A 12,024-nucleotide genomic window follows, 5' to 3' on the forward strand; every position below is an offset into this window, starting at 1 on the left:
TTTTTCTTCAAATTTTCAGTCGAAGTCTGCTCTCTTCTCAATGTAACAGACTGCAGCTTTAAATAAAAAATAGATGGGATTACAATGACAATAATTAAAAGGATGGAAATAATGAAGAGCCAAAAAACAGCATTTATCTAATTTCCCCTATCTGAAACTGAAATGTTATTAAAGTAAATAGGAAGTGATGCTGAACTTTGTGACAATGTACAATTTAATTACTCTTTTTTATTTTTTATTTTTAACTGCCATTTAAGTAGTTAATGATCAAATTGACTGACAAGGCTTTCATCCCAGAGACTTGTAAATACAAGAATCTCTAAGGCAGTGGAGTCACAAACACATCTTTTTTCTTTTATTATTTCCTGGCAAAGATGTTCCTCTTTTTGTGGTGACAACAATGAAGTATGATTTTTTTAGATTTCCTAACTTGACTAAATGATTTTAATCATGCATTTTAAAGTAATTTTATAACAGTTTCTTAGGGAAATGTCTGTCTCTCATGTGGTACATTTAAAATCTCTTTGAAGAGGGGCATATGTGTTGGATATGCAAGTTCAAAGCTAGGAAACCAATTTAGCACATTTCAGCAATTACAGTTTCCACCAGTTACCACAATAAATGTAGGTTATCCAATTGTTTATTGATTCTTGCATGAGCAATGTGAATACAAATTAGGATGTATGTTACCCATAACCTCTCTGTTAATTTAAATATTGCATTGGTATCTACTTTTGCATTTGTGTTCATTTAACTTTTTTTGCACAATTTTATATAATAACATAATGCTTTAAGACACTTTGCTCAATGTTCTGAGTGAAGTTCATCTTCTCCTGATGCGGCTAGTGTTTATGCAGTAAAATTTACAGTCTGAGAACTTGGAAAATTCTGTTAGAAAGATGCATAATCCCTTTAAATAGAACAACAGAGAAGAGTAAGGCAAACAGATATCAAATTATGTTTGAAAATACTTTCGCAAAGTATAAAGATTCTGTAACCAATGCACCTTTTTGTCATTTTAAACTACTAATAATTTTTTTTTTGCACTTCCTGTTTTCAAATCTTTGTATATAATTTTATTTGTTTGAATATATTGTCTGCACTTATTTTATTTCTACTTTCCATTCCCAAGAACCTTACTTAGCTTTTTATTGCTTGAGCAGCTGCATCGTGGGGAAACCGTTATGATTTGGCATGGGCAGCATGTATGTCAGAGACACCCATTGAGGATAATTGCTCTGAAATGTGCTTATGTTGAGACGCCCAGGGCAACAAGCTAACCACAAATGTAATAACAGTTTTCGTTGAGCGATGGAAGTTTTATGTAGAGAAAGGAGGAGGTAGAGAGAGACACAGAGGGAGGGGGGAGTATGAAGGTGCTTTTATGTTAGAGAAGTCGATTTGTCTGTTTTCTTTCTGCTGACACTGCTTTGTAGTGAATTAGAAGTTGCAAAAAGAAGCCTTTAACTGGGCCGTGGTTCCTAACTGTTGTATTTATAAAAAGCTATTTAGAAAAATACGTCTTGGTTTTGCTGATATTCCTAAAGCTGGAGAGTGCTATTTAGGGAGTGAAGTGGGGTCAGTGAATGAGCACATCTGTCGCTTCTGCCCTGTGCAGATATTTCCCCAGAGAACACACACCTTCCACTGTCATGAATCTGTGGTACCCCTGTGACTTCAAATCGTGTCACCTCATTGTCCTTAAAAAACAAACATACAAGGGAAAAAAATGCTTGTCTTCCATCAAATAGCAGATTTAGTCTGCTATAACATTTAAGCTTAGAAATGTGTGTTTGTTCATCCCCATGCAGTTTGCTTTAGTCTCATTTAATTTCACTCTCAATCTTTAATGAAATCAACACAAAGCCAACTTTTAATTTCTCAATGTCCCATTCTAATTAACGGCAGGAAATTTTTCATGAAATTGCTTGGCATTGGAAAAGTGGAAATGTGGCTCATTCATATGCCACATTTCTTCCTCTTTATGTCTACAATTATTTTTCCTCATTTCTTGTAACACGCTTGTCTCATTGTGTCTGTTTTACCTGCTTATTTGTCTTCATCTCCTCTGTGCAAATTTCCCACAGTATCTTGCCGTGTTTAACATTCCATCTTTGTGTTTTAGTGTTAGTACATGTACTGGTGGGTAGCCATGTGGTGGATTTAGGACCAAAGCTTTTGGTGATTACTCCCATAATGAACCACCATGCTCTGTTCAGTCTGTCATCCTCTAGAGGGATTTATCGTATTATGAAGTTATCATTCAGCCTCAGACATACTCTGTGTCCTCACACAACTCACTTAACCAATACAGCTGTACACAAAGAATGGGTAATGAGTAGATTTATAGTGCACAAAAGGAAATCAAGCCTTCTAGTTCAGCAGTTATACAGGTACATTTAGGGAGTCTTTAATGTTCTGTAGAAGCATGTCTCTGGAATTCAATTGAAACTCATTGTAACTCATAGCCTATATAGGCCTTTTGTTTTTCCCTATTCCACATCCATTCCATACATTTTTTATTGTTTTAAACATAGAAGCTTTTTTTTCTTTCTGATCATGCTATACAATGCTTCCCCTGCATTAAGTTTTGTTTATCTTGATTACAGCTTTGGTTTTATTTGCCATCACAGTTTTATACTCACAAGCTGCCTTATCACATTGCCCTACCAGGCTTTTAGCTATATTTCACTGGGTGTACACCTTGGTGTATCACATCTTTGGGCTTTGAAATTTAGACTCTGTGAAATGCTATATCCTGCATTTTCAGGTGGAATCCAGATAACTTTTTGTCTTTGTTACAACACTACTTTTGTCCTGATTATGGGAAGTATGTGAGCTTGACTAGAGGTGGAAATTTAAGACAGGAGATCATTTTAGTTACAAGTTTCATCTTAATCAGGAGACATAACCTCTCAGGTTTCAAATTATATATTAAAAAAGAAAAAAATCCATATATTAATTCACCAGCTTTGATCTTTTGACTCTAGCCTCATGACAAGCATTAGAACCAAACACCATAAACTGGGGAATCAAGCCTTTTTGGCCACAGCCCCACCTTTCTGGAACTATTTTTCTCAAAACATCAAGAACTCTGACTCTTTACCTAACCTCACAAACCTAAAAACCTACCTCTTCAAATTAGCATATTTCCTATGATCCACTTCAAAACTTGCAGTCATTTTTTTTGTTTGTGTTTCCATTTCCTTGTCCAAAATCTTTTTGTTTACTCATATACTTCAATATTGGTTTGATGTATTGTTATTAACAATGTAAAAACAATTATGGTATTTCTATTTATCAAACTCATTGGTTAGAAAGAGAAATACTTTAATTTGATATAGTGGGATACATGGGCACAACTTTTTGTGCTATGGTATGAAATGATTGAGTGTTGGGAAAAAAAATGCAATTACATGGGTTTAGAGGGTGTAATTTCATGTACTACTATTCTTTAAAAAGTACTTAAGTAATGTTTTCTTGATTTGACTCTGATTAACTTAAAATAAAATTACCTGAATTCTAAATATTCATAGGTTTCATACTCTACACTTTTCCTATCTAAAATCTAGAATTTGATGATGTGTGCTATTTTGATAAGGACTGAATTCAAACCTGTGCAGTTATATAGCAGACACATTGTACTTGGTCTTTGGTTTGCACAGATTCTAATTAGGAACATAATTAAGGCCCCATCATGATGGCGCTGGGTTTGATTGTATATGACAAGTATTTTTGTAGGTTAGGGGTCCTATCAAAGTGAGGTGGCAGCAAAACTGACTACATTTGAAACCAGCTCTCAGAATAAATAAGTTTGAAGCCGCCCTCTATGGCTCTTACATCATGATAACTGTATATACCGGTACATAACCAGCTACAAACTGATGTGCTGTTCATGCGAGGCCTATCATGAATGCGCCAAAACAAACAGCAACATTGGCAGACTTTTAGTTCACTTTTAGAAGCTGTTTTAGAAGTTAGTGAATATTTGTGGATCTTACTATTTAATTTACACTGTACTTGTTGCTCCTTTGTCATTGGCCCACGCAGACATCTTAAGCCGGCTTACACTGTACAACTTTTTCAATCGCTGCACGCAGCTAAAGCTCACACTGTACGACGAAACTGCAGTGCACCCCGATGCTCTGATGCAATTTACCTGCTCACACTATACGTCTAAAAACAACGTCGGACTCAGCTCCGCAGTGAGATGGAGCTACTCGGACTTGTCTATCCAGAAGCCAAAGGAGTAGAAGAGGAATATGAAGCTCACTAGATATAAAACGCGCTGCCTTGGCAATTTGTGCAATTTTGTGTGCCGAATGCCCTAAAAAGAAAAGCCGATGACGTATTTCAACAAAGACATGGCTGAGCAAATGTGGCTACTGCGGTCTGTCAATTTTACAGAAAGAACTCCTTTTCACTTGCACCTCTCCTATGCTTCTGCTTTTTGATCTGAGAGGAAGAACAAGAAGAAGAACCCTTGTTTGCGCATTCCCACTGAGAGAATTGCCCACAACGGTTGACTGTATTTCAAACATGTTTGATTTTCTCCTAACCTCACGATTCCTGATCGATGGTGGTCGTGAGAGGATGATTGCGCCTCATTACTCCGTGTACACTACAGGACACACGACGCACAATCAAGCTGAAGTCAGCCCAATCGAACAGTTCTCGCACGACTGGAAAGTCGGCCAAAAACGGCCAAAAAAAATCATACAATGTAAGCCCGGCTTAAGGAGAATTTAGAGGAGAAAATTAACCTAACAGTTAGGTTTTTGGAATGTGGGAGGAAGCAGGAGTACCTGGAGAGAACCCACACATGCACATGGAACCTTCTTACTGCTGTTTACTGTTTTACTGTCCAGCCCCTAGACTTAATACATCTAAAAATATATATGTTTGCCATTCTTATGGCAGTATCTGAAGATTAAATTAATTATTAAAAGACAAAAACAGCTTGATATAAGTTTTTAACTATACCTGATGAAAAAAAAAGTTGGTGAGTAACTAGAAAAAGGTTTTATTTTAAGCATGCTCTCGATTTCTGATTTTTAGCTTGCAATTTTCTCCTTCCCCTTCTTCTAGAAGTCTCTACAGCTGTTATCCACTGTACAGTGACCGTCCCAGTAAAATTCCCTTAGAGAAACTCAGTGTCGTCTAGTTCAATATTCTACAAAAAAATCCCCTGTCCAGTCTTTGTGTGCCTGGATAAGGTGAACTAAGGCTGACACTTAAGGTGATAAAAGTACACTTTAGAGCCTGTAGAGTAAAAGGGCACAAAGTGAGACATGCAACATGCACCAAGTTCTCAAAGCTTTCTGAAGATTGTTAATATTTAAGAGAGAAGTTTTTGCTCAGCTTTATGAACACATACAAATATTTCTCAAATATATGCATAGCCAGTTATACCTCTGTTTGGTTTTAGTTTATTGTAGAGCAATGGTTCTCCTACTTTATGTTGAAAAGTTTTTTCCTAATTTTAAGATAAAGTCAAGGATCCAGAAAAGGAAAACCATTTAGTCAGTGAAATGTATAGGTATATAGTTAGCTGCGTTAATTAAGTATTCTGTGAAAACAGTTTTATTTCTTTCACAAAAAACTGTTGCTTATTTTAAGAATTTTGCTTTTATAAACTTAAATCGTTCTTGAACCCAATAATGTCTCTAATCAATGGTTAAATTTTACACTTTCCAACAGTACCACACAAAGAAACATTTTAGGGGTTTATTGTAATATTTTTCTGAATCTCTTAAAAATCCATTAGTCATCTGTACAAAACAACACACCCGTTTTATATGAAAGTATTTTTTAAATTGTAGTTTGTTTAATGATAAACTTCTATTATGTTGTATAAATAAAACGTGTGGGTTTATTATTTAATAGATTTAAGTGGCCGTCCTTTCAATAAGTTACAGTCTATTCCTTCAAACTTGCATTCTTGCACATAAACAAGAGGAAACTCAACATAAAAGTAGCAATTTAGATCAGGCTAAAACATATGCCAGATTATTTATTTATTTGAAAAGTTGGTGGATAAGTCAGTTCCTGAGTTAGGATGAATGACCTCATGAAGCCCTTATAATTTCAGTAGAATCTATGAGAGCTTTCAGCAATCCCTATTTCAGTCTCCTCTTTTCCTTTAGATATCCATCATATCATCAGTCCAGACTCATAAATACAGCTAGTTGTTAAGCCTCAAGTTACAGTATGCTTTATTTACTTGTTCTGTGACATGCTATTTATTTTTACATGCAGTAAATTCAGGTTTCTAAGAAAAGAGGCTGAGACGGATACTACTGTAGGATTTAGTATTTCAAGCTAATTTGAATTGAGTTATGAATGCTTTTTCTACAAAAAATTGAAGTGTGCATATATATATATATATATATATATATATATATATATATATATATATATATATATGTGTGTGTGTGTGTATATGTATGTAATTGAAACCTCTTTTTTTTTGCTTTGCTTTGTGTTTTGGGGGTTTTAATGTGCCCATCACATTCTGACCCTTATTTTGTATCAAAGAAAATAACAAAAGTCTCTGAGCACTCAGCAATTATAGTTGCTATTTATCACAGCATGCCAACCATTAATGTGAATCATTCATTGTCTTTGAGTTACTTGAAATCCCTAAAGTCTGATGGAATTCAAACACACAGAAGAAGCTTATATACTGATAGAAAGAAGGCCATGGAGCAAAGCAATCTAATGGCAAAGTATTTGTGGGTATATGTGAATTCCTAAATCCAGATATCTTTTAGAATCAACGTAATGTAGCTAAGTATTTTTGCTTCTTGTGAACTGGGGAGTGTGAGAAGCCACTGGATGGATGACTGACTTAAAGCACGACTATAATTAGTCTGTAACTGTTGACTTAGAAATTAAGGTTTATACTGACATGGCACAACCTCTTAGTTGTTCTTTGCAAGTGTGTAGTCTTCATTAATTTTAATTAATAGTATTTTCTTTTTTCAATTCATGTGATCTTTACAAATGAAGTAGTACATTAATTTTTTTTTTCATAAATGTTTAAATTGCTGAATTTCAAAGGCTAAGAAAAATACTTTCTACTTTGTAAGGAAATGTTAAAATCTAAGTATATGTCAGATTTTGGAGCACAAAAAGTTTTAAACATTTTCAACATCAAAGTACTTTTCAGGCTACTGTTCCTTGGTTGTGATTATAAAAAGGAATGCTTCTCTCCTTAGACTTGAAGAAGTCATTCGAACAAGAACCCCTTGGAAAAGAAGTGTCACTGGAGCAGGAAGTGCTGCTACAGTGTCGTCCTCCGGAGGGCATACCAGCTGCTGAGGTATGTGAAATGTTATCCTTAACCTCCACTGCAGATGAATGGAAATGAAGCACAAAATTTATGAAAAGAAGTAATTTGTTGGGAGGTATGACAGAATGAAAAAAGGAAGAACAGGAGATGATATATAAAGCTTAAAGTTATTATATAGGAAGTGCCTGGAAGGGCCACAGAAGTATCAGTTGTTTCAAATGCAGCCTTTTTTTTTGGTAAACTTTCTGGGTTTAATCACTTTATCACAGCAGATTTTTCATTTCCCTTTTAACATTTTCTGAAATACTGTTATTTTACCGTCAATTAAAGCTAAACACCTATTATGTAAAGTCATTACAGCATTTAGTAGAATCAAACAGTAAATTTTGCTGTAGATGATCTATTATTTTTCATCTTTAGGTAGATTTCCTTGAGACATTTTTAGGAAATACAATACATTGTCATACATTACACTATAATATATGTGCTAAAATACCACAGGAGGAAACAGCCTTATTCTGTTTCAACTAACGGGAGCATAAAAGTTCTACAACACTGATCCAGAGAACAGAAGTTTAAAATGAGACATTTACGTCCCCTGAGATCTAATTTGAGAACAGCATGCATAAAAAATGCTAGTTACTGCAGCGATTTAGTCTTCAACCTTTTTTTAAACTTCTTTAGCTAACTCTTCTGCTGTACCCAGAATAACCAGTGCAATGTTTCAAAGGACCAACCAGATGGCACACTACATTTTTATGCTATATATTTGTCATATAACTACACAGACAAAAAAATAAAAAATAAAATAGCCAAGAAAGAAACAAAATTAAATTGATAACAATTTTCAGGACTTTTGCTGTAGCGTCCATAATCTTGGTATGGCACTACTGTATATAATCATAGGTTTTAAAATTTATTCAGTTATGTCTACCTGTGTCTAATCTTGGCATAAGTTTTAATTAAATGTCAATACATTAATAAAAGATCAATTTAAATATGTGCCTCATGCAAAATGCCTGTCAGGAAACACCAGGTAGCTAACCTTGTACCAGGCGATGGTGTTGAATTAGCTATTCAAGCACATTATCAGTCAGGAAAATGATAATGTGCTTGATAGCCTTTAGATATGTTTTGTTGTTTACCCGGTAGCGTTAATGTTTGATTTAGTCCCCCAGACACTGTTAGATATCTTTATATTCTGTTTCAGTCATATTTTCAAATCTGTTCAGTAAACATCAGTGTTTGCTGTTGAACTGCTAATGAAGGTCATGGACTTCCTGCTCATCAAATTTGCAAATCTGCCATTTCTTTATTGTTTTTTTAATCCAAGCCCAAGGATGCTGAAGCTACAAGTAGATAATTCAAAATGTTTGGTTATTGGGTGTAGAAATTTAAGGTTTTACACTGACTTCCAATTTTTGTGACACTAGACAATCGTACCACTGCCATTAAACTACAATTAGGGCCAAGCATATGGAGCTAAAATGGTCTCAATTTTCACAAATACACATACAGTATGTGATTCATACATCTACAGGACAAGATCCACACATGCACAGACCGATTCATACAAGCACAAAATAATCCACACTTGTGGAATCTGAGACCGATCCATACAGGTACAATGGAGTGGAACACTTCTGTGACCTGGAGGGGGGCAGGATGTAAAGTGCCTCATTTGCATTCAATGAGACCACACTAAAACTCATATGAACCTCAGACAAGGGTAAAATAGAAGGGCCAAACCATTGCAATTCTACTAAATGATTAACTATGATGAGGAAGGCCTTGAGAGCGTGATATTTCTATTTTAATGCCAGTCCTTCACTAAGTAAGGCTTTTTATAAACCTACTGTATGCTTTAAAAGGATCAAATAAAACATTAAAATTTGCAAAAAGTTTTCTTAGAAACTTTAAATGCTCACAACGAAATTGGAAGTAAGCACTTTGGTTTTTAAAGGAGAAATGTGTAAGCTCTCCTTAGCATTTTCTAAATTCCAAGAACATACTGTAACACCTTAAAGCAGTGCTCTAGCAATACTGTGTTTTGTCTTTCTTTTAAAATAGTAAGATAAAAAAAATCTATTTAACTTTTCAAATTTTGTTTTTACCTCACATCTTTATGAGTAAATGAATGTTTTTCTCATCAGATAATGCAAATTTGCAGAAGCATATTTAGGTCCATAGTTTTAAATATTAGATTTATAAAAAAATTATGAACTTTAATTGAATTGATTAATTGAATAAAATACATTATATTTGCTCACTTGTATGATCTAAAAATTGTAAAAACTTACTTGAACTTACAGAGTAACTATTTTATTTTACTTACACAATCACAATGAGAACCACTGCATAGCATAATATATTCCTCAAGCACATTGTCAGATTGACATTTCATTAACTTATCAAGTTGGCCCAGTAGTAGGCATTTATTTTTGAGCCACCTAGGTCACTTTTCCTCCCCGAGCGCTACTGCTAAACCAAAGCTATTCGCTAGTGACAGTGTTCTTTATTTCATCACTTTTCAGCTGTTTTTTTTTACCTGAATGTATGAAAAGTCATTTCATATATGCAGCTGATCACTGGGGAAAAAGCAGTGACCTAGGGCTGCACTTTTAGAAGTGTGCACTTTGAGAAGGCTTCTCTGCTGGATGGGGAGTTTCTGAATCAGTTTTTCTTCCTCTGTGTTTGATAGTCGTTTGCTGTTGCACTTAAGTACACAGCTCCCCTGAGAGAGAAGAGAGAAGGCATATCAGCATACAAATTGAGAAAGCATGTACAAGAAATGCTTAGAGTGGTGGGGCAAAGAAATGGTAAAAAGGAAGGTTTATTTCTTTTGCAATGGCCATATCCGATCTTTCTTAAAAAACTAAAGGAAGTTATTGGAATTTAACAACAATTCATGATTTTGAATTAATAAAAATTAACAAATAAATACCCTATCAGTCAGTTTTTGAATATTTTTGTGGCTTACATCTACCTACATCCTCTTAACTAATGCCCAGCTTTTTTGGAGCTGGGCCTCTGCAACAATGACAACACATAAACATGAAGGAAATTGTTATTTTCCGTCGTGTTCAATTAACCACATTTTCTAATTGTCTTACTCCTGTCATAATAGGATGTCAGGGAGATAGATCAGTCTGTCTGTTGAAGCTCTTAAGAGTGTTTAAAACAAGCTAAAGACCTGTGTTTGAAACCCTGACTTTTTTTTTTGATATTCTTTCTTTCTCTGTTCTTATCGCATCTATTCTCTTAGCCATCAGCTCTATTTTTTTTATTTTATTCTCTCCTCCCCTGGCTAAATTGCTCAATATTTTTCTTTAAATCAATATTATTTTCTTTTTCCCATTTCTGAGAAAACAATACTGAATTTACGATAGGAATAGACAATAGGGCCTTCATTTTTTAATCTAAATATATTTCTTATTGCAAGGTGATAAGAAAAATGAATCCATAACCAGTTCAGACTAAATATGTTATAATTTTCCCAGTTACTTAAAGATTGAAGTTGATGATAAGTAAAAACTCATAGCAACTGATGTGCTGCTGGCGAGTTTTGAGGCTTGAAACAGATAAATATAATTTTATGTCTGATATTTGCATAGAAGGCATTCATATAGATCCTCAGTTAATATATTTCTAGAGGTGCTACTGACATGATTTTCACACAATCCATGCAATCCAAACATAAAAAGAAATCAAGCCATAGATGTCCAGAAATTAAAGTCATAGGGAACATTTATAAACACTGTCCTAAAATCTGTGGGGTTTTTGTTTTTGTTATTTTATGAAAGCCAGTTAGTTAGCTTGTACACCTAAATTCAGCCAATCATATATCAAAGAACATCTGTCAATCAATGTTTTCGTTCATAGCATCTTGATTCATATGTTGCAGCTAATATACGCAATGGCTGAAATAAGAAATAATTTTCCTTCGTTGTTAAACTTTACCATTGAGTTACGTCCCAGTTTTCACAGGAATGGACGTCTGTGTCTTCGGCAGGCGTAGAGCTAACGGAACTGGCAGTGTTGCGAGGAAAGGGCTCAAACATGTATGTCTATAAGCCTTCTACACCAAACTAGGCTTCTGCCGTCCTGGTGTCCTCTTCCACAACATCTTCATCCCCGCTTTCCTCCTCTAAATAAAAAACTATGACGGAGGAGACTCATCCACAACCTCTGACACAAAACTGTACTCCTCTTGCATATTTCCGCTGTCCATAGTGTTCCTTGACAGTGTCGTTTCTAAGTGCTACTTGGTCCCAATGTAATTTCCCATTGGGAACCTACTAGCACCAAACTGGTTAGCAAGATGCTACCTACAAACCGGCCACAACCAAACTTGTTCACTTGTGTAAAGTCTGGCACCCCTCGGGAGAATTCGGAAATGCAACGGTTGGAACATTGCTGGGCCAGTCTATGAGCTTTATTATCTCTCTAATTGAAAGTTTCTTTGGCTGTATGTTTTGGGTCATTGTCTTGGTGAAATGTCCACCCATGTTTCATCTTTATCATCTTGGTAGAGGGTGTAGAGTTAACACAACTGGCAGCATTGCGAGGCAAGGGCTCAAACATGTACGGCTGTAAGCCTTCTACACCAAACAAAGCCTTTGCTACCGTGGCGTCCTTTTCTACAACATCTTTGTCCCTGCTTTTCTCCTCCAAATTAAAATATGTATGATGAAGGAGACTCCTTAATTTTCCTTGCCTTTATTGCACCT

General features: G+C 35.1%; 1 protein-coding gene across 1 annotated transcript in view; it reads left to right on the forward strand.

The window, feature by feature from the left end:
- The window catches only part of LOC107084435 (netrin receptor UNC5C-like), a 233,701-nt gene that overhangs the window by 135,278 nt on the left and 86,399 nt on the right, over positions 1-12,024 (forward strand). The window contains exon 3 of the mRNA XM_015374274.1: positions 7,221-7,324. Coding sequence (XP_015229760.1) covers positions 7,221-7,324 — 104 coding nt within the window. The remainder of the gene's footprint in view (positions 1-7,220; positions 7,325-12,024) is intronic.

The sequence above is a fragment of the Cyprinodon variegatus genome, unplaced genomic scaffold, assembly GCF_000732505.1.
Source record: "Cyprinodon variegatus isolate N-32 unplaced genomic scaffold, C_variegatus-1.0 Scaffold100, whole genome shotgun sequence".
In the NCBI taxonomy this organism is placed as follows: domain Eukaryota; kingdom Metazoa; phylum Chordata; class Actinopteri; order Cyprinodontiformes; family Cyprinodontidae; genus Cyprinodon; species Cyprinodon variegatus.